This window comes from Macrotis lagotis, chromosome 1 (genome assembly GCF_037893015.1).
Source record: "Macrotis lagotis isolate mMagLag1 chromosome 1, bilby.v1.9.chrom.fasta, whole genome shotgun sequence".
Taxonomy (NCBI): Eukaryota; Metazoa; Chordata; class Mammalia; order Peramelemorphia; family Peramelidae; genus Macrotis; species Macrotis lagotis.
This window is the reverse complement of record NC_133658.1, coordinates 527,206,118-527,229,219: the sequence shown is the minus strand read 5'-3', so window position 1 is coordinate 527,229,219 and position 23,102 is coordinate 527,206,118. Positions and strand designations below refer to the sequence as shown.

Here is a 23,102-nt window from a genome sequence, read left to right as displayed (position 1 = left end):
TTATCCTTTTACATATTATATAACGAATGTTATAAAAAGAATTTCATCAAAATACAGATAGTAGCATTATGCTCTGACTTCAAAAACTTTCTACTAGCAAGCAAATCTATTTTTATTTGCTCACTAGATTTTTAAAAAACAAAAATTATACTAACAGTAGTGTTGATTTTTTTCCTCTTGCAATTAAGAGGAACAGAAGCACAATATATTAGTGGGTTAGTGTTCTTCAGAATAAAAATATAGATCCTGAAGCTAAAAATAATTTATGCTTGGTCTTATTCAACTCCGCACAGAAAGAGATACAGAATGTAGTGTTTTCTTAGTTTATTAATTTATTTTGCAGGAAATCTGCGACTCTCCAAATATGTATTGGTTGGAGGTACGATGCATGCATAGCCTTTTAATGCCTTTGTACAATTTCATCTCAAAATAATTTCATTCACAGCGTACACAGAAATCTAAAATAGACACCATTATTTACAAGATTTATTAAGCTCTTCCTTTTAATGAAAAAAATTGTGATCAATCCTGTTACAATAGGGAAATATGGATTAGGTACATTATTGATATCATTATAAATAAAGATTTAGAAATGCTCAGCTTCTTAAAAAAACTTTTCATGGCTTTGAAAAATTAAAATTAACTAATGTCATAATCCCATTGACCTTTGAAGGCTCAAGTCAGGCAGTCTACGTGTATTTAAATATTTGAGGATGTAAATAATACTGAAAATGTACCTCTGGTGAATGTGGAAAATGTCATCAAAATTAAAAATAAGAAAATACTGCTTAATCTTTCCATAAATTACAGTAGTGATGCAACAGTCAGTGCCCAATTATTCCGGTTTTGCAAAGTACACTTTTTACTTCTAGTTTCTGCAAATATATAATTATGTATATGTGTGTATGTGTGACACACACAATCATTGTGGCATGAAGTCATTTCATTAACACTGGTAAACTAAATAACTGAACCTTTAATTAGGAAAAGACATTTTCACATTCCAGGGTGTACCACTGACTTCTTTTAAGATCAATATTTTTACACATTTAAACATAATTTTTACCTTTTTACTTTCCTCAATTATATTCACTTAAAAAGGAATTTATAATTTGCTTTCAAAATCCTATATATAACTTGCCACAGAAAGACTGGATATGAGATCCTAATAACTGTGACATATAAAGCAATTAACAAAATTTACTGAGACATTGATTTCTTTTTTATTTGTAATCATAAAGTACTAAGATTGAGACCAGCTCTTTAAAAATATTACATTGCTCATCACACTTACCATTTTGTGGGAAAATACACAAACAAAGTAGCACCACTCCTCTCCCTACATCATTAATCTGCTGCTCTAAGACTAAGGTTTTACAAATGCATTTTCTTCAGCTTCCTTTATCAACCAGTCCCGTTCCCCACCCCAGTCCTCTAATTCTTCCCCCAAATAGAGTTAACAATAACAATTCAATGCATTTTAGGGTGCTTGGAAGGACTTTGGCTCCTCTATTTTCAATTAAAATTTTAGAGAACTATTCCATAATTTGAGTTAAATGATTTAAAAAAAATTTATCAGTATAGTGAAATGTCATAAAAGTTTACATTCTATTGTGTACATTACCATCTATATCAACCTAGTAGCATGTTAACTGAAATGCTGTTTTTAGAAACCAGTAGTATACTGACTGACCAAAACTGCATCAACATATTATCTCTTAGGCTGAACAGGAGTTAAGATAATTTTCAATTATTTGCCATTGTCTCTGCCAAATTTACTAGATTCTAATTTTCAAAGGCATTGTCCATTTCTTAAATTTTGGTGACTTAATGCTTAAATTGGACACAGGCTCACATTCTTTATACACTAAATATTTAAGCATACCTAATCTATCAGTGGCAAAGTTTCACTTTTTTTTATAATGACAATCTAAACCAGTATATCTGGTTTAGCACACACAAATTAGCATACACAAAATCTCCTTAAAATTAACCTCTATTTCCTTTATAACCACTCTAAGTACCTATCCAAGGACATCTTTTTTTCATATCCCCTGGCATGTGAAACCTATGATTGACTAGAAATATCACCAAGTACCAGAAACCATGCATCTACTGTATGGTAACAACTTTTTTACTTTGATGCATTTCATGCAGAATTTTTTAAAAGCCAATAATAAAATATCAAAGTATTTTCAAACATGCTACTTCCATTCTCAGTTGAATAACTAATAAAGGTCAATTTGGTTGCTGCAATTCTAAAATGTCAGCATCTATTATTGTTAAAGTTTTAGATGGAGTGACCCCAAGCAGTATTTTCCCCCTAAAATATTATTTTTAAAAGGGCTGACCATCAATAAACAAGAGATGTGAAATCATAGCAAGGCAAAGGCATTGGTGTACAGAAAACAATAGGACTGGTACATGATTGCTGAAAACACAAGATTAAAAGATACCAGTGTTACAGAACCTTTTGGAAGTGTTGTCAATAAAGTGTTAGTCCATCTGCTTTCTCACCATTTTCACAGTTTTGCCATAGTTGTGATAGAGATGTTTTAATCAGTGTGATTCCACAATAACACACTAAAATGTTTATTCTGTGAGATAATCTGATGTATACTCTTCCACATATGAGAAGAATAAATTTGAGGCTTGTGTTGGAGTATGAAATTAGAATTTTGATGGACTTTGGGTCATTGATAGAAAACTATTAATGCTCTGATGCTTTGGTTTTATTATACTTATTAGAGCAGCTTACTTTCCAAAATCTGCCAGAGATCAAATTTCTAAATAGAATAATACAACTGATGACTCTTTAGTAATGGCAGACCTACTAACTTTACTGCTGTTTTGATTCACCAGAGATCACAATCTTATTCTGAGCATGGTAGGAAAATGGCATCAGTGGGAGAAAAAATATTTGTTTTTAAATTATTGTAACAAAATGGAATAATAAAATCCCTTATACCTAATTTTCCATCAGTGTTGATATTCTAGTCCATCACATATAATCTTTACCTTACATTCATTTACCCACACTCCAAAGTTGTGGTTTCATAAACATGGAGTGTTTCACTATAGCTATTTAGATTGCAAGAATGACTAATATTACCTTTAAATAAAGGATATCAAACTCCATAGCTATCCTAGTTAGATTTAGTTTGACAGTCCTTTGTATTTATCATTCTTCTAATAACATTTCCTGACCAGCCTCCCCAAAATGCAATGGACAACTTTACAAGATTAGCCATCTGCAATTTCAACTTGCTGGTTTATTAACAATGTGCAAATAAACCTTTATAAGCTAATATTGATTATATTTCAGCTAAATCAGGATTGTGGCACAAAGTACTGTCTGTGCTGTAAACATCATGAATTCTTCACAAAATTGGAAGCTGAGAAAAGGCCTAAGTAACAGGGTGCCAACACTTCTCATACATAACCACAGCTGAGCTTGAGTATTCCAAATGGAATCTGGAACTGGTCTGCATTTGGCATCCATTCACTGTACTTTTAGCAAAGCACAATCTGATGAGTGTCACATATAAAAGCAGACTTTATGGGAACTTGTTAGCTGTAAAAACACAATAGCCTAATAAAAGCATGCAGTAACTTTTTTTTTTATCCATTATGTGGCATAATTAGGTCTCTGTTAGTTACCAGTGTTGATACAGCTTAATGAATGCCGTACAAGCAAAAGGGATTTTACCACCTCTGATTGTACCTTCAGTAAAATAAGGCTCATGCCTATGTCCTGATATGTGTGTGTATATGTGTGTGTGTGTGTGTGTGTGTCTGTCTGTCTGTAGGTAGAGATTGAAATTACCCCTGAAGAAAGCAGCAATTACAAACATCCTCTGATTACTCTGCACATAAAATAATCTGGTTGCTTTTTCCTGACTTCTTTTTCAGCAGGATAAAATCTGGCAGAGCATGGAAGCGGCCTTTTCCAGCACACTCTGATCAGGTGAGTCTGTGCTAGCATGTCACAGTTTGTCTGGATAACTGTAACAGTTTGCACTGTGACTCAAAGTTCTAAGTTTAAGAAATAAGGGCCACTGAGCAGTAAATATAGCCATAGGGATTAAACAGGAGTAGCTCTTGGCTTTCCTGTATACATTCTTTGAGGAGTGAATCCTTTTCTGGTTTCAAGTATCCCACCAACTTAGCACACAATGTGGTTAAGAGAGAAAAACACCCCCTTCATTTTTTCTTTAGAGTGGTAGACAAGTGGATACTATTTCAAATCTCCTTTCCTTTGGGAAATTGGAAAGTAAAACACTGGTCAGATAGTCTGAAGGAGTTGCCAGGTTTCCTCTTCCTCTGGGGGGGGGGGGGCAGGGAGGCAAGGGGGGGACTTGGAATGTCCCTCTCAGCCTTTTCTTGACTCAAGTGTACCGAGGCATCTCACACTGCTCACAGCGATTTAATGCAGGGTGATTCAGAAAGGTGCAACTCTCACAGTTCCATGGAGCTCCCTCAAAGTCTTCATCTTGTGGATGGGTCCTTGGAGTTTGTTTGGAGTCATTTGGATGCTCTGGGGAAGAAAAAAGGCAGGAACTTTTTTCTAGTTCCAGGAAATACCACTATGGTGGGAACAATGTACATGTGGAATCAGAGGCCAGTGACGTGGTAGGCTTTTAGGGGGGAAAAAAGTAAACTAAGAATTTGTACACATCTATTTTCACTTTTCTAAAGCCCCTATTCCCATCCCATCCCCATCATTAGGAGATGAAACCTACAAAAAGTACCGTTAGCTAAACAATTATGTTTCAAATTCTCCTTGACGTTAAATTTTGCCCACATTTTGCTATCTTTGCTAATTTGATGGACATGTGATAATAATTCAGATATCTTTGATACCTGAGAATACTGAGCAATAATAGAGAAATAATAGAATAAATATCCCGCAGCATCTCTAATTATAACAGGTACAATTTGTTTTCCCCCATACTTATTTTCCACAACTTTGAACTTCAATAACACAGAATCATTCCACATAACTAAGCATTTGATTTTTATGCTTATTGTGAAATTCAATGTATATAAATTCTGCATGTGTCAAAGTTTTGTCTTCATTAAAACTCCAAAATCCTTAAGCACAAGGCAGTGCCTAGATTTTTTTTTCCCTAGAGCCCCTGAAGAACCTAGCATGATAGCAGGTTCCTAAGAGAAGTGGATGCAAGAGGCCTGGAACAGGATCAGAAAAGAGGACACACCTTGTGCCAGTTCTGTAAATTAATAGCAATGTGACCTTGGTCAAGTAACACCTCCCCAGAGCTGAGTTTTCTAAGTTACAAAATGAAAATAATACTAAATAAATCATATTTCTCAAAAACTTCTTAAGATCAACTATGAAAAGGATCTCAGATCTTAGATATAGAGCCAAAAGGGTATCCAAAAGCCATCAAGTCCAGTCCACTTACTTTACAGATGTGGAAACGCTAAGATTCAAGGAAGACAAGTGACTTGTTTGAGGAGCCAGTGGTCACAAGGGAAGTTGTGGAGAAGGGGGTGAGGGGTGGGGAAATAGTTTTTTCTTTGCAAAACATATTTCATCTCCTGCACTTTTCTCACAGCCTTACATTAAAATATATAATGAAGGCACTCTAGAGATGGCAAAGTACTATTATATAAATGTGATATATAATTATTGTGATAGGGGCTCAAAAATCTCTACCCCAATGATTAATAATCTGAAGTCTCTTCTGTCTGAGGTGATCCACAATATATCTTGTATATATCTCATTGGGATATAGTTATTTATATGTTGTTTCCCCCTCTAGGCTCTGAACTCCTGGAGAGAAGGGTTGGGTTTTTTGCCTTTGTATTATCAGATCTTAGAACAATCATGTCTAGAATATATATTTCCTCCATTTCACAGAATTCTTCTCTTCTTTCAAGTTATAGTTCAAGAAGCGTTTTCTACATTATCTTTCCTAATTTGCCCAATTGCTATTCCCCCTACCTTCCTTTAACTTCTTTACATTTGTTTGTATTTATTCCACATATACTGACATGTGGACTTGATATTTTTTTTGTTGGAATGTAAGCTCCTTGAAAATAGAGGTAGTACTTTAAGTGACATTTTTTAATATTAATTAGGAATTATTTCAAACAGAATATCAGTACTTATGGATCAGATGTGAACCTGACTATATATAGGACTTCTGGTAGTTTGAAAGAGTTTAACTTGCCTATTCCAATGGGCCATAACCTGATCACAAAGACTCAAAAATCGGTGAGCTTCTGTTGACTATGGAGTCAACCTGGTCAAAAAATGTTTGCCAACCTCAAGACTTTTCAGAGGATGATAGGAAAGCCTATGTTTTTTATGTCATCCTGGTTCCTAGAAATCCTCTCTCTCTGAATAAAGTCAAATATGAATTACCATTCATCTTTGTGTTAAACCAATTCACAGTCTTAGTTTAGTTCGCCTCACTATTTTTGGCACCTATGTAAGCTACTACCTTTTCAGCTGTTGAAAAGAGCTGCTCTGGTTGCTAGATGCATCCCTGACTAATGAGGAGTCCTGGATCCTATTCACTGGCAATTGCCAGCTTTGCTAATACACTGGGCATGCTCAGAATTTTGTGTCTCAATTTCTTTTTATGGCAAATTTTTATTTTGGTAATGATCTCCAAATTTTTTATTTTACAACCTTACCAGCAAAAATAAATTTGAGCAATTCTCCACATGTATAAGCTTATTTATAAATTATATATTTGAACTGTACTAATCATTATGCACATTATAAAACCTATATAAAGATTTAAATTTAAAAAGAATGAGATAAAAATGAAACAGCTGCTCCTAAAGGCAACTGACAGCCACTAGAGTTCATGGAGTAGTGGAATTATATAGTGAAACTTATATTATTCAGCACCTCACTTGCCCTTGCTACTTATTCTTTCAAAAGAAGAGATAGAGGAAATCAGTTTTCTTGGAGGGGAAGATCTCTAGTTGGTGCATTATTTCAGAGAAATTCAAAAACTGGGCTTATTCTACATCTTAACTGTACTCTCTGAAACTTTCTTTTTTTCATTTCCTAGGTTAGCACCTGGAGGCAAGTTGGGAGGATGTCTAAAGAATATCCCTTAGAATGGTGCTGAAATGCCATCTGAGAATTTGGGTCTTTCTCTTTTCCTCACTCCTTCTACTATCTCCTATTTCCTGTTTTGTTGTATTATTTAATTAATTTTAATTAGTGCTCCATTCTGGTCTCTTACCCCATTCACTCACTCCCAAAGGTTCCTATGGTTCCTCAGTTATCCTGATTCTTTCTGAAGCTTAAGGGGTGATTTGATGCATAGGTCTCAATTTGTCTTATGCTGGGCAAAACTGAGACTCTGCCAAGGCAAGGGATGAATTCTAAAAAATTCTAAATCTCTAAAACTTAAAGTAGTTCTAAGAGGTTTGTTTTGGGTTTTTGGTTTTTGCAAGACAATGGGTTAAATGACTTGCCTAAGGTCACACAGTGTGAGTACAAATTTGAACTCAGGTCCTCTTGAGTCCAAGGCCTGTGTTCTATCTACTATGCCATCTAGTTGCTCCCTAGCTATAAGAGTTTCAGGATTGCCCTGGAATGGAAAGTTGTGGGAAATGATATAAGCATCTAATGTGATGGTGACTGAATAGATGTTCAGTTATCTTTTGCAGTCATAATAACCTTTTTTCCAGAGTCCTTTCCCTTATTCTCTTCTTGTTCTTATGAGTTATCTATATTTGGGGGGACTTTTTACTTTTATTATTTTGATGTTGTGAGCAGTTGCCCCTTGGCAATCTCTAACAATGCAACCTTCCCAGGATTCTTCTCTCCCTCCTTAGATTTGTTCTTGACTTTGAACTTTGCTCTTTTTATCTAGTCAACTGGTCAAAAGCCCATGAATATCTGATTCAAATATAATTCAGGGGGGCGACTAGGTGGCACAGTGGATAGAGCACCGGCCCTGGAGTCAGGAGTACCTGAGTTCAAATCCAGCTTCAGACACTTAATAATTACCTAGCTGTATGGCCTTGGGCAAGCCACTTAACCCCATTGCCTTGCAAAAAAAAAAAAAAGAAAAAAGAAAAAGAACAAATAGAATTCTGTCATTTTCTATCTGATAGATGCATCAATTTTATTTTTAATGACATTGTTTGGCATTTAGTGGATGCAGTACCCTTCAGCTTTCTTCTTGAAGGTTTCCAATTCTTTGGTTTCATTTGTTTCTTAATTCTGAGTCATCTTATCCAACAGTTTTTTTCAACTAAAGATTTACATACTATCATAATAAATGACAAAAGTTTTGGATTTTGATAAATTTGTCTTAGGGTTTTCTATATCTCTCATGCTCTGCAACAAATTAGCTGTAATTACTTTAAGGTAGTCTTTCTGCCTATTCTCCTAATGAGCTTTATATCCTATATAGTAATTTTTCTTAGAGCCTTGTGAATCTTTCCCCTTGACAAAATACCTGCCACAGTCTATACTCTACTGGAACAATCATGGGAAATCCAGGATAACTTCCAGACAGGTTAAGGCATTGGAGAAATGTAAGCAATAAAGTATCAATGTTTCAACAAAAATGACTATGAAAACAAAAAAATCAATACATAAAGGTATCTGTATCTATCTAAAGGTAAACTAGAGTGGTTACTTTCAAAAAGGCTATAGTATTTCCAAGTGAATATTATTTTTAAATGGTTAAATTTAAAAAGTTTAACCTGGGGATATAATTTTCATGCAATTTTATATTGTGATAATTTGCACGAAGATACTCACCATCAGCAGTAGTGGCCTGGGAATCTAGAGGATCCAACTGCACTTTGGAGGTCACACTGATTCTTCTGGCTTTTCTCTCCGTTGTACAGGGATCTGAAGTCTCTGCACAAAATAAACAGAACCCAAAACAGAATCACTTAAAAGATTAAATTCTATAATTATCATCTACTATCAAGTTATTTTCTAATTTTTTAATGGGTCTTAATTCTGTTTATCTAATCAATAAACAAGTATTTACTAAGTGCTTATTATGCTCTAAGCACCAAGTATTAGAAATACAAAGACACAGCAAAAAGTTCCTAGACTTGAGGAGATCATATTCCAGAGGGGAGACAACACATACAAAGATGATAAATATGGATGAGATGGAAGACAGTCTTTCAGAGGAAGGTATTGGCAGCTGTGAGGAACAGAAAATACCTGGTACAATTCAGGAAATAGTATTTGAGACAGTCTTAAAGGAAGCCAAGGACAAGGCAGATGTTAGGAAAGAGAGCACTCCAGGCTGTAGTACCAGAAATAAAACAGACACAGGAGATGGAGTGTCACATTGTGAAGATCAACAAGTATGATATCAAGACTTATCTCCCTAAATAGCAATTAATAGTTAATTATCTAAATTAATAGTAATTAAAATAATTATTTATTCAGTACAATAACAATCAAACTACCAAAATATTTTATACAGCTAGGAAAAATTAAGAAAATTCATCTGGAAAAGAAAAACATCAAGAACATCAAGGGAATCAATGGAAAAAATGTGAAGGAAGATGGCTTAGCTCATACCAGATCTCAAAATTATATTATAAAGCACTGATAATAAAAACAATCTGGTACAGGTTAAAAAATAGTGGTGGATCAGTGGACTAGATTAGATACACAATGCACAGTGAATGCTAGGTAGCCCAATGGATAACATGCCAGAAGACTCATCTTTCCAAGTTCAAATCTCATCTCAGTCATTTTCTAGCCACCTAATCCCGAGCAAAACACATAGCCCTAACTGCCACAGTTTTCCTCATCTGTAAAATGAGCTGGAATAGGAAACAGCAAAGCACTCCAGTATCTTTACCAAGAAAATGCCAAATGAGGTCTGAAGAATCAGAAACTATGGAAATGACTGAACAACAACATAACAGTAACAACTATAGTAAACTGGTGTCTGATAAACTCAAAAGTTCAAGCTTTTGGGAGAAGAACTCACTATTTGACAAAAATAGCTAAGAAAACTGAAAAGCAGCTTGGCAAAAACTAGGTTTAGACTAACATAACACATCATATACCAAGATAGGGTCAAAACAGATACTTTATTTAGACAGAAAAAATGATACCATACACAAATGAGGGGAACACAGAATGGTTTACCAGTCAGCTCTACAGAGAAGGTTCAAACAAGAGACAAAGTATTTGAGATGCAATATAGACAATTTTGATTAAATTAAATTTAAAAGTTTTTTGCATAAACAAAAACAATGAAGTCAAGATTAGAAGGAGAGCAGAAAATTGAGAATAAATTTTTGCAGCATGTTTCTCTAATAAATGCTTCATTTCTCAAAAATGTAGAGAAATGAGTCAAATTTATAAGAATATTAGTTGGGGCGGCTAGGTGGCATAGTGGATAGAGCACCAGCCCTGGAGTCAGGAGTACCTGAGTTTAAATCCGGCCTCAGAAACTTAATAATTACCTAGCTGGATATGAAGTTTTCTGATGAAGAAATAAAAGCTATCTATAGTCATTTAAAAAATTCTAAAAATCTAAACTGATTAGAGAAACAGAAGGTACCAATACCTATCAAATTGTCCAATATGAAAGAAAAGAAAAATAACACATGTTGGAAAGGAATGAGGTAAAACTGGGACACTGATTAGTGGAGTTTTGAGCTGATCCAACCATTTTGTAGAACAATTTGAACTAGGCCCCAAATCAGCAATTATACTTCTAGGTCTATTTCCCCAAAAAAAGGTTTAAAAAAATAAAAGGAAAGGAAAAGGACCTATTTGTTCAAACATATTTGGAGTAGCTCTTTTTGTAGTGGCAAAGAACTGGAAATCAAGGGTATGTCCATCATTTCAGGAAATGGCTAAACAAGTTGCAGTCTATGATTATGGTAGAATATATTCCTGTGCTATAAGATATAATGAGCAGGATGTTTAGAAAAAAAAACTTAGAAAGGCTCATATGAACTGAATAAAACATTGTACATAGTAATAATAACACTACAATGATCAACTGTGAATGACTAAGATATTCTCAGTAGTACAAAGATTTCTGACAATTCCAAAGGACAAATGAAAAAAAAGCTATATTCAGAGAAAAAAAACTGATAAGAGTATTAATGCTAATAAAAGAATATTTTAAAACTATTTTTCTTTTGGAATTTGGGGGGGTGGAAGGCATCTGTAGTTTTCTTTCACAACATGACTAAGGATGTTTTTTTTTAATTTTATTTATTTAAGGCAATGGGTTTAAATGATTTGTCTGAGGCCACCCAACTAGGCAGTTACTAAGTATCTGAGGCCGCATTTGAACTCAGTTCCTCCTGACTCCAGGGCCAATACTCTATTCACTGTGCCACCTAGCTGCCCCTGAAAATATGTTTTGCATGACAGTACATGTATAACCAATATCAAACTGCTTGCTTTCTCAATGAGGGGAGAAGGGAAGAAAGGAAGACTGAGGATGAGAATTTCAAATTCAAAATTTTAAAAAAATGAATGTTAAAAAATTTTACATGTAACTGAAAAAAATTCTATAAAATACATAAAAGACAGCAAGCCTAGAAGACATAGGAAGATGTCAAATTTTTAAACATCAAACTATGTTATATTGGATCTTAGTGGTAAAAGGAGCTAAGGACACAAAGAATAGATAAGTAGATCTGGTAATTATCTACCTTGAGAAAACTGAACCCATCGAATGGATAGATTATTAAGTAAAATATATATATATATATATATATATATATATATATATATATATATATATATATATATATATTCTCTAGGAGGAAAAAAGAAGAGATCTTAATGACAGTATGGAGGGATAACACCATGGCTGATGAGCAAGAGGACTGATAAAGATCTGGCAAAGAACAATGAGAAGTGGTACCAGACAGATAAGGAAAAAACCAAGAGAAAAACTATAAAAATCTAAAGAGGAAAGAACTCCTCAAAAATATCTAATGCTTCAAAAGTTGAGAAGGATAACTGAAATAAAGATCGTTAAATGTAAATATTAAAAGATGATTCTAACTTTGGAGTAGTACCAGTTGAGTCACGAAGTCAAAAGCCAGATTATTAGGGGGATTGAAAAATAAGAGGAGAGGAAGTAAAGGCAATGAATTGTAGACAACTTTTTCTGGGAATTTTTGAGATACCTATGAAATAGAGTAGAGATACAGGATGAAAACTTGAGGAGGCAGTAGGGAGAAGAGAATTTTTAAGGATGGAGAAGATTTGGGTATGTTTGCAGGTTATCAGGAAAGAGTCAATAAATAGCACAAGATTACAAATTAGAAACAGACAAGTATGGGGACAACTTACTAGAAAAGATAAGAGGTAATAGGGTCAAAATCACAAGTAGAGATTGGCCTTGGAGAGGGAAAAAGGTCACTTCATGTTTTCCCTATTTTTTATTCTAAACTTAACATCATCAAATAAAATAAGCATCTATATAATTGTATAATAAGACAGCATTCATATGAAATTATTAATTTCTACTATATAAAGCTTGCCTTTCTTTTAAAGTATAGTAAGTTCAACATGTCACTTGCAATGCTATCCTGCTCATCTTTGACTCTTTCTGGCCTTCCTTTGAAGTAGGAAGCAAGCTTAACCCCAATTTGATCTTCTTTGTTCTCTCCTTCCATTGGGAGGAAGAAAAAAACAAAATACTGTAAAGGAGCATCTCTTCATAAATGACTGCATTAAAGGAGGACACCATGGGAGATGACAAAGGATTTGGGGATGTAAAGTAGAGGAAAGGAGAAGCTCACAGTATTCGAAGATCTAAACCTTTATCTCCCACAACTCTTCTACTCTCAGGTCAAAGCAGATTGTCAAACATGCCTTGTATTTGTCCAGTTTCTCAAATCACCTGACTCCAGTTTTGACCTATTAAGCTTTACTCAATCTTCAAAGCCTGGATCAAACATCATTTTCTCCATGAATTCTTCAGAAGTGACTGCTCACTCTTTTCCGAATTCTTAGAGCACCCTGTTCCTTTGGTTCTTATGAATAGAGGGTTTCTCACACTGCAACTTGAATTATATTTACTTATGTTAATGTCTTACATGCCCCTTACTATAGCTTGTCCTCTGGGACCAAGCCTTTGTAATCCCTCATTGAATACCAAAATACTTTGCCCCTAAAGTAGGTACTCAATATATAATGAATGAATATAAAGCTTCAGAGGAGAAAGAAGTTACAAAAAAAAGAAATTGAAAAAATATTTCAAAATTAAACTGACTGAGCAGTAGGACATGAGACACTTGATGGCAGGGACTATTGACTATTCCATGTCTGTCTTTGTATCCCCAGCACCTAAAGAAGCACACTCTGTAAAGAAAATTGCAAATGAGGTATTAAATATTTGTTGAACTGAATAGAAAACAACAGAAGTAAAACCACCATAGAAGCTCCCAACAATAAGTATCAAATTTGAGGTATTTGTTTCTTAAAACAATAAACCCTTGTATCTTACCTAAACAGTTTTAACTTATTCTAAGAATCACACAAATGATTAGTAAGTGAATACTATGAAAATCCAGTGTGTTGACAGCTCTTCTTAAGATCATGGATCCTGCATACATCTTTTCATATAATATTACTGCTGGACAATTTTCAAATATATTTAAAGAACCTGATGCTGAAGCATTCATGAGTTCTAGCTGCGTTTTTTTTTTTTCAGGCTGAGTTTGAATTTGTAAAGCTATTTATATACTGTTGTTTTTGTTTTTGTTTTTTTACTAGTGATGACAGTCTATGAATAGTGCAAAGGGAATTTAGAGGAAAGTTTCAGGGCTGTTGGGAGCCAGGGTCTCTAAGCTGTTTGACACAGTCGCAGCAAGAAGACTCAAGGCAGTCACACTGCCTGATGGAACAACATTTCCTTCATATATATATATGTATGGATTTCATGCATACCATTTCCTTCATATATATATATATATATATATATATATATATATATATATATGTATGGATTTCATGCATACCAATATTTTTAGGTTTATTATTGATTACACTATTTACTCATCCTAATACTGGAATGACTATAAAGGAAGGATTTCAGAAAAATTCCTTGAATAAAACAGATTGTAAACTCTGTCCAAATTTAACAGGACTGCCTCTCCCTGAGGCATACAAAAGGCTTCAACATTATGAAATCTCTGGAAAACCCAGCACTGGAAATTCTAAGGTGATACCAGAATATATACAGGGAAAACAGATACAAGATGGGTCAGATAGAATTCCAGGGAAATTAATAGTCCCCCCCCCCCTTACCATACACAGGAATATATGAAAAAGATGGTGAGAAAATAGTACAGGTGACTGATATGTGAACTCCAGCAGCCTTAGTTTCAAGGGAAAGAATAAAAAAGTCACAGAAACTGTGGTTTCTACCAACAAGGCCAGAAAGAAAAATTGGTTATTGTAAGAGTTAATGGATGGGTGGACAAGCATAAAGACCCTCACTACAGACTGTTAAGGAAGTGTATCAAAAAACATTACCTACACAAAAAATATAAAAAACTTTCCATTAAAAGAATTGCTTACTTAATAACCCTAAATGAATTAACAATTATACAATGTAGTAATAAATATGGTAACAGACAGGTTAAGGTCATCATGGTCTGAGTAGGGATAAGAAATTAATTAACTATATGATTATTACTTAAACTTGTAATCACATGATTAAAACTTGTAACCATATGAACTATATGATTGATGATGAAAATTGTACACTCTTGTAACCAAGGAAATTATCTCAGCTTGCCTGCTTGAAACATACATGATTCTGAAACTATAAAAATAAATCCAAGCAACCGACAGTCAGTCAACCTGCTCCTGCCTATACCCACTTGTTGACTCAACTCATTTCGCTGACTCTATCCCTCCTGTCAGGTTCCAAGAACCCCGTGGAGGCTGGACCCCCACACTGGGCAAGGGTAATATGAAAATTTTAAGTCTGCATATTTTAAATAGCAGTTATAAATACAGGAATTTTACAGCAAATAACTCTTGACTACTTAATACCAACTAATCAATTTATTAGCATAAGAATTTTAAAATTTTTAACTAGAAGATGCTGGTTTAAACTAGAATTTTTTTTCCTCCAAATTGTACTTGCTCAAGGCAAATTGCAAAAGTCTGAAGCTCTGGTTTATATGATAAACAAGCTTTAAAGGACAAAGGCAATATAAAATGTGGATACCTTTGGCATTATTTTTGTAACAATAGAAAAGTACATCCTTCTAACTAAGTTTATCTTAAAGAATTCCAAAGGGTCATTTGAGGATGCCAAGAGACTAAAATTATTTGGAAGTAAATACGATGCTGCCCTTTAAATACTAATGTTACAAGTACTGCTAAATGGAATTCTTGGAGTTAAAAAAGATGATGCTGACCTGCACAATCCCTTCTAAATGACTTAAGGGAAAGCAGGACAATACCTATACATAAAAGATGAAAAGAAAAGCTGCATATTACTCATTTTGTAACCAAAGTTGATTTCAATAAAGGTCTATTTAGCCAGGATATATATATATATCATCATCAATTAAACTATGTGTTCCCTGAGAACTGGTACTTTGTTCCCCCTCCTTTTTCTGTATCCCCATTATCTAATACCTTGAACATAGAAAATTTTAAATAAAAGTTTGCTGATTTTACATGCATTGTTAATGCATGATGAGAATGACTTCCACCTGAATCCATCATTAAAGCACCTAGGTTTAGGCCCTCCCTCCTCCCACTACCCTTCTTGAAACAGTTCTCTGGACCGTTAAAATGAATTTTCTTTGACTAAATCTAAGGATATGTTAGTCATTTACCCTGACCCTTGGGTATATTGCTGACAACCCTTTCCCCTGCTCATTTCTCTTTATTCCAGAGAATCTTTACTCTCTTCACTCTCTAATTCTTCCTTATCAAGTACTTCCCATGCCCCCTCTAAAATACAGTCATTCTTCTGGCTGTTCTTGGTACTGTCTCCCTTGGAGAACCTGTCAATCTAAGAGCTTCAACCCACCTCAAAGTCTCTCATCCACATCTGAGTTTCAATCTTCTATTCCTAAATGTTTATAAATACCTTTATTTGAGCATGTGACTATCACCTCAAACTATACACATCTAAACTTATCAAACCCTTTCTTATCAAAAGACTCTCTCTCATCTTTCATACTATTTTAAAGACATCATTATCACAGATTCTCAGCCTAGAAACCTTGAAGCACTATTTGAATTATATCTTTTCCTGTTGAAAAATCTATCATGATATAGTGTTCATTCTTTCAATGCACCTCTTGAATTAAGTCCCTATGAAGTTCTGAAGGATCTTCAGATCTGGGTCTACTGAGAATGAATAAAAAATTATTGACTAAGTGTTTACTATGTACCAATCAAGCCCTGTACTAGACGCCAGGGTCACATATCCAAACAACAAGATGCCCATTGGAGATTGACTTTGAAGGATACTTTGATCCTAAGGGATGGAGAGTAACAAAATAAAAAACTTCTTTAACTTCTCCCCAAATCTTTTCCCAGAGTTTCTAAAAGGTAATTGAATGATTTGATTTTTGCCTTTTCCCCCTTTTTAACTCCAGTTTATAAGATCAGAGGCAGCTGGTGGCACAGTGCATAGAGAGCTGGCCCTGGAGTAGGGAAGACCTCAGTTGTAATCAAGCCTCAGACACCAGCTATGTGATCTCGAATAACTCCCTTAACCTCTGTTTGCCTCAACTTCTGCATCTGTAAACTAGGGATTATGACGTTTGTTCATTATTCTCAAAGAAGACCATGACATCAAAGGAGGTGATGTTATGACAAGCCGATGATTTGGATTTTAGTGGGGGGATGCTGTGCTAAGTCACCAGCCTCACTTTCTCCTCCAGAGTCATCTGGGTACAACTGAAGATGCCCTGGAGGAGAGACAAGCAGGGTTAAGTGACTTGCCCATGGTCATAACAGTTAATAAATATCTAGTGTCTGAGGTCAGATTCGAACTCCCATCCTCATGACTTCAAGGTTAGTGCTCTATTCACTGTACCACCTAGCTGCCTCAAAAGAGGAATGATAATAACAGCACCAACCTCCAGGGATGTTCAAGAGTCTCAAATGGGATAATATTTATAAAGCACTTAGGATCTGTGCCTGGCACTACATTAGCTAAGCGGCTAATGGTGATAAAATGACCAAAATAGAAAAAAAAAAAGGAATGAAACAAGACTAGTCAATATCCAAATTGGATAACCTACCTCTATGTAATCAAGAATTAATATTACAGAAAAGTAAATGTAATTGCCTGCATGCTATTGCAAACCATTCTTTTTAATGCATTCTTTGAAATAGGGTCACTCTTTACAGGTTTCCCCACAAAGAAACAGTAAACCCAAACTCACCTGGCATTCTTTCATGGCCATAAGTTATATATACTGTGATAAATTCAAAGATTAAGTATCTTATTAAAATGGTCTCTGAATTGTAACTTAAAACTATATATTAATTTCTCCTCATGCCAGATCTGATGACTAGAATGCAACTGCTAAGATTCTTCTCAGTTATCATTTTTAGAAAGCAGGATTCTATTTAAATTAAAGATGCAGAACATGACTATAATGAAATATACATTCACAGTAATGTTAATCAAGAGTATATTTAAGCATGCTATGTTGTAAATAGTGTATATATAATCTTCTGGTATGCCCTGATAGTTTGAAATTTTGAGAAATTATTAACTTTCTTACTTTAATCACTTCATGGCCCATTTTTAACCTAAACCTGAATATTTCCTATTAAGAAGAGTTGTTTAAGATTTATGTCTTTCCGCGGGGGCAGCTAGGTGACGCAGTGGATAAAGCACCAGCCCTGGAGTCAGGAGTACCTGGGTTCAAATCTGGTCTCAGACACTTAATAATTACCTAACTATGTGGCCTTGGGCAAGCCACTTAACCAACCATTTGCCTTACAAAAACCTAAAAAAAAAAATTATGTCTTTCCTAATTCATTATTTGTTTGGGGTTTTTTTTTTAGGCTTTTGCAGGGCAAAAGGGGTTAAGTGGCTTGCCCAAGGCCACAAAAATAGGTAATTATTAAGTGTCTGAGGCCAGATTTGAACTCAGGTAGTACTCCTGACTCCAGGGCCGGTGCTCTATCCACTGCGCCACCTAGTCGCCCCCTAATTCATTATTTAAAAAAAATACTCCTTTACTAATGGTTCATTGTTATTTGGAGGTAGCCCTCCCTGGGTTCTCAAAGACTATGTCTATGGCTTATGAACTCTAGCAATTCCTAGCAAGTGAGTAACCTGAGCACTCAACTGCTACTGACTGTGCTCCCAGTATCTAGCCATTAGGTAACCAACTGTGTTGACTACAGCATCTGATGAAGACTATCTACTATATATCTTGATAATATTTATAAAGCACTTTACAAAATGCTTTGTAAACCCTAAAGAACCATATAAATACTAGCTATTATCATTTTCATCATTAATTACTATGTATTACTGAAGGGAATACTCATAATCAATACTCCAAAGATGTAGTGTTAAAATATTAATTCTATCATTACATGCAACAACTAATATACCCTGAATTGCTTAAAAGTGAGACATCAAATAATCCAAAGGATCTATGATTCCAACAATGTGGTATTCCTTCCATAGATGATAACTTCAACTTCACCTTGTCTGCCCTTCTTTTGTGACTCTTACTCATCTCTTCCCATAACCTATACAAAGGGAAGTACTCTAATGTGCTGGGAGCTTTCCTCAAGTTTCTACTGATGTTCTGTAGATCCCAAGTAGCATACAAGCCATCACTTATGAAAACTCCTTTTGAATAAAGACTATTTCATTTCTTGTATTTGAATCCCTAGCACAATGCCAAGCACATAAAAGGCAAGAAATGTTTGTGGACTGCTTCCCTCTCATGGCACAATCATCTTTTCTTTCTTGATTGTGCATTTCTTTGATGACACCCTTTATGCCATTTCACAAAAAAAAAAACAACACAACTTAATGATCGTAATGTACCACAATTTATTCTTGTTCACCATGTGCCTTTCTAGTACTCTTTCCATGATTTTCAACTTCAGTTCTTCAGACTATTCTAAAACTCACCGATATACAAAATCCCCAGAAGAATCTTTCATACTAAATATTAAATTCAACATTGGTTTAAAGTGAAAGAAATTAAATGACATGCAAGACATTTCCAAGAATTATATTTACGTAAGATGCTAATATTGACTGAACATTTAAAGCAGAAAAACTATAACATTTTATAAATATTCAGATGTTAGCTGCTAATATGACAATAGTTACTGACAAACTATTTTAAAATTTGTTTTTAAATCATAAATTAACCTTCATAATAATATTTAAGTCTCTTTAAACTTCCTATTCTACAAAAATAAGGATCCCACAAATCCACAGGTGAAAGGGAATCTAAGAAATCATCTAGTTGATTCTCCTGCCTCAGGGAAGAGTATATGTAAACTATTTCAAATTTTTTAAATCTTCCAAATGGGGGGGGGGGGATGGGTTTTCAACAATCTTCTATGGATCAAGTAAATAAGAGATCTATATAGCAAAATTCATGAAATTGTGATTCTTTTTTATCTGTATCAAAGGTATTGTCTTATTTGAGGAAAAAAACAACTCTTTTTCAAGTATAAAATCTCTTAAAAATGACTTCAAAGTCTTCTTTTCTCCAGGCTAAAATATTTCAACTACTCTAATTTTCTAGCCCTGTAAAAACAAAGCAAGAATACTTTTGAATCTATAAAATTCATTTGATCCATAGTATTTTAAATTTAAAATAATATATAATATATAATATTTTTCTATAAACATTTGTTGTTGAATCATTTTTCAGTCATATCTGACTCTTTGTGATGCCATTTTTGAATTTTCTTGGCAAAGATACTGGAATGATTTGCCATTTCCTTTTCCAGCTGATTTTACAATGAGAAAATTGAGACAAATAGAATTTGTTGTGAATCATATAGTAAAACTAAGTTTCTGGGGCCAAATTGGAATTTAGGAAAATGAGAAAACAACAGCAAAGAATTACTAATCTGCTAGGTAGTACAGAGGATACAGCACTGACCCCAGAGTCAGGAGGACCTAAGTTTAAATGTGATCTCAGACAATTAATAATTACCTCCTGTGTGACCCTGAACAAGTCACCTAAAACTTTTGCCTTGCAAAAAAAAAAAATTACTAATCTTAGCACTTTCATACAATAAAAATTCCAGCACATTTGCTAGTATCAATATCAGTATATCTATTTTTCTAAGAAGCCTATAAAAATAACTTTTAATCAATAAAGCTCTTAATTATCAATTAACTACTTACCATATTCTCCAGAAAATCAGCACCATGAAATTCAAATTGTCCAAAACGCACCACTATTCTCCCAATTATCCAGGTTTCAACCTCAGAATGATCCTTGTAAACATCTTTATCTCCCTCTACACTTCATATTGTTTCCAATTTCTTTTTTTAATTTTTTTTTGCCAATTTCTTCAATTTAACTTAAGATTTTTTACACTTCTCTTCTTTTCCTCAATTCACTCAGATCCTCATCATTTGTCTGTAAAAGTCTTCCTGTTGTCAGTTTTGCCAATCCATCCTTACCATTGACACAAAGGTCTAAGCTATGTAAAGATGGAATAAGCATGTGTCACTGCCTTACTCAAAAACTTTCATTAGTTCCCTATGACTTCTGAAACACTGATTCATCTTCTTGGCTCTTATAAGCTGACTCAATTTACCTTTTCAATTTCAGTTTATATTACTCCCCTTCATAAATTCTACATTCCAGGCAAATCTGACTGTTCCTAAATCAATATTTCATCATCTTACTCTGTGTATTGATATAGGCTTTCCCCCACTTCCCCTCATCTCCATCTCAGAATTATCAGTTTGTGTCATGTGCTGTTGCCTCCTAAAAGTTATCTGATTCCTCACCAGTTGTTAATACTAATGTCCTCTCTAAGTTATCCTGTATTTAGATAGATATCCTTAAAGACAGGATAGATATATGATTTATTTTATTCTTTTTATCCCCAATGGCAGCAGAAACATGTTTAGAAAAAATTTAATAAATATCTGTTGAATTGAGTCAAGATATATGTATTTCCAAAGTACTTTGATGGTATCACTGACATCTAATGACTCACCTTTTTTTGATGGTTTAGGTGGCACAACTGGACCAGGTTCTATATGGTCATAAAAATTATTCATGGCTTTTGGATCAAAATTACCTATCAAAAAAATAAAATAAAACAGGAATTTAGTTTATTTTCCCATAACTGCAATATTGCCTAACAAGAAAAAAAAGTAGGGAGTTAAGGCTTATTTTTCTAAAATTGGAATACGCTAAAAGAAATGAAAAAAATTAAGAAAGGCACTTCAGACCACTTATTTCAGACTACTTAACTCAATTCTGTCCCTTTTTCATTACAACTTTAATGCCCTATTCTCATGCAGGGAAAATACATAATTAAAAAAACAACCTTCACTTTAAATTCATTCCAGTGTTTTTTTCATTAAATTGTCTAAAATAACAAAACTTCTATACTAGTTTTCTTAAGTAGGCATAAACAAACTTATTGGGCAACAAAAACAGCAACCAGGCCAAACAGTGAGGGCAGTTATCTTTCTTACTGAATTTTTAAGAAAATTAAAGCAAAATAAAATAGATGAAAGATATATATCCATGTAAATAATTTCTAATAAGCTTATATACAATTTTTACATGTAATGATCGTTAAGTACTCACATGAATTTGAAATAGAATTTAATAATCTTAAATAGGTTATATATAGAGTGTCCATCAATGAATTTCAACCATTGGACAGATGGAACAAAGAAAGAATTGCAGAATAAATGTCATGGATCAATCCCTAGGGGAAAAAAATATCTTGATACCAGCATCTCCAAAAATTTCTACAGTTGCTAAAAATTATTTCATTTTTATCTATGATGAAGCTATAACTGTACATTGTTTCTATTCCATGAGGTTTTTTTATCTCTTATGTTATACTATATTTAAAGCTAGTGCCATATTTATCATCCACATCTGTTCATGTAATATATCCTTTCTTCCAATAAAGCACTTATTATAGGATTGTATTGTTGTTAACTTATATGGCTTTTCATCAAACTACTGAATCTTAAGATCAGGAAGGGACCTTAAGGATTATCTATTCTAATTCCTTCCTATAAAAAATTAATTTTATAGCATTAAAGTTACATACTGGAATCTTACTACACAGAATAAACAAGTCTTGGACCCTTATCTATGGGAAATTTAAATACCAAAGTGCTCAGCTTAACATTAGTACAACTAAGTACTAAATTATCCCATTATAGTAGGTACAAAGAGCATACCTAAGGCACAGAATAATATTAAAATTCTGATGGCATTTATAAACCTTACCTCTGTGTTCCATCACAAATATCTTTATGAATTAATGTATGTTATAAGATCTTCTACAAGTAATTTCTTAAGACTGCTCATTGAGGTATTTTAAAATAATAAAATAAATTGTCCTTAGCTGAAGTACTCTTCTAGTCAGAATTTTTATCATTAAGTTAAAGGTATAAATGGCTTGATTACCAGATTTGAAGATTAAGTTGTGAAAGATAACAAGTATGTTGGATTAACAGAATTAGAACCAAAAGATCTTAAAGATAAGACTCAACAGGGAATAAAAGTGTTTCTATTGAAAATTAAACTATACATACAGGAAAGTGGAGACAAATACTCCTTACATTTTTATAGACTTTAAGTTTGTAAAGTGTTTTGCTTGAAACTATCTGATGAGATAGCTAGTTCAAATATTATCATTCCTGTTCTACGAATGATGAAATGGGCTCTGAAAGGTTGAATAGTTTGCCCAAACTCACATGAATTTAAGTGTTTGAGGCAAAATTCACACTCAATTCTCTTGACTCTAATTCCTTCATTCTTTCCACTATACATGATAATGCCTCTGATATTTCCCAATAGCATGTTTATTTCCATATATGTGAAAAAGACCTGGAGATTTTCACATACTAAATATTTATCAAATGTGATATAGCAGCCAAAAAACCTAATGTGAT

General features: G+C 33.9%; 1 protein-coding gene across 7 annotated transcripts in view; it reads right to left on the bottom strand.

Annotated features, from left to right (window-relative positions):
• Positions 1 to 307: 307 nt before the first annotated feature.
• TAB3 (TGF-beta activated kinase 1 (MAP3K7) binding protein 3) overlaps positions 308 to 23,102 on the bottom strand; it is an 89,654-nt gene continuing 66,859 nt past the window's right edge. For 5 of the 7 annotated variants that reach the window (XM_074214205.1, XM_074214203.1, XM_074214202.1 and 2 more), the window contains 3 exons: positions 21,173 to 21,256; positions 8,765 to 8,866; positions 308 to 4,537 (listed from right to left, as the gene is read on the bottom strand). In XM_074214205.1, coding sequence (XP_074070306.1) covers positions 4,389 to 4,537; positions 8,765 to 8,866; positions 21,173 to 21,256 — 335 coding nt within the window. In that variant the 3' untranslated portion in view covers positions 308 to 4,388. Of the gene's footprint in view, positions 4,538 to 4,566; positions 4,638 to 8,764; positions 8,867 to 21,172; positions 21,257 to 23,102 lie in introns of those variants that run through there. The other 2 variants (XM_074214207.1, XR_012474042.1) reach the window with 2 other exon arrangements.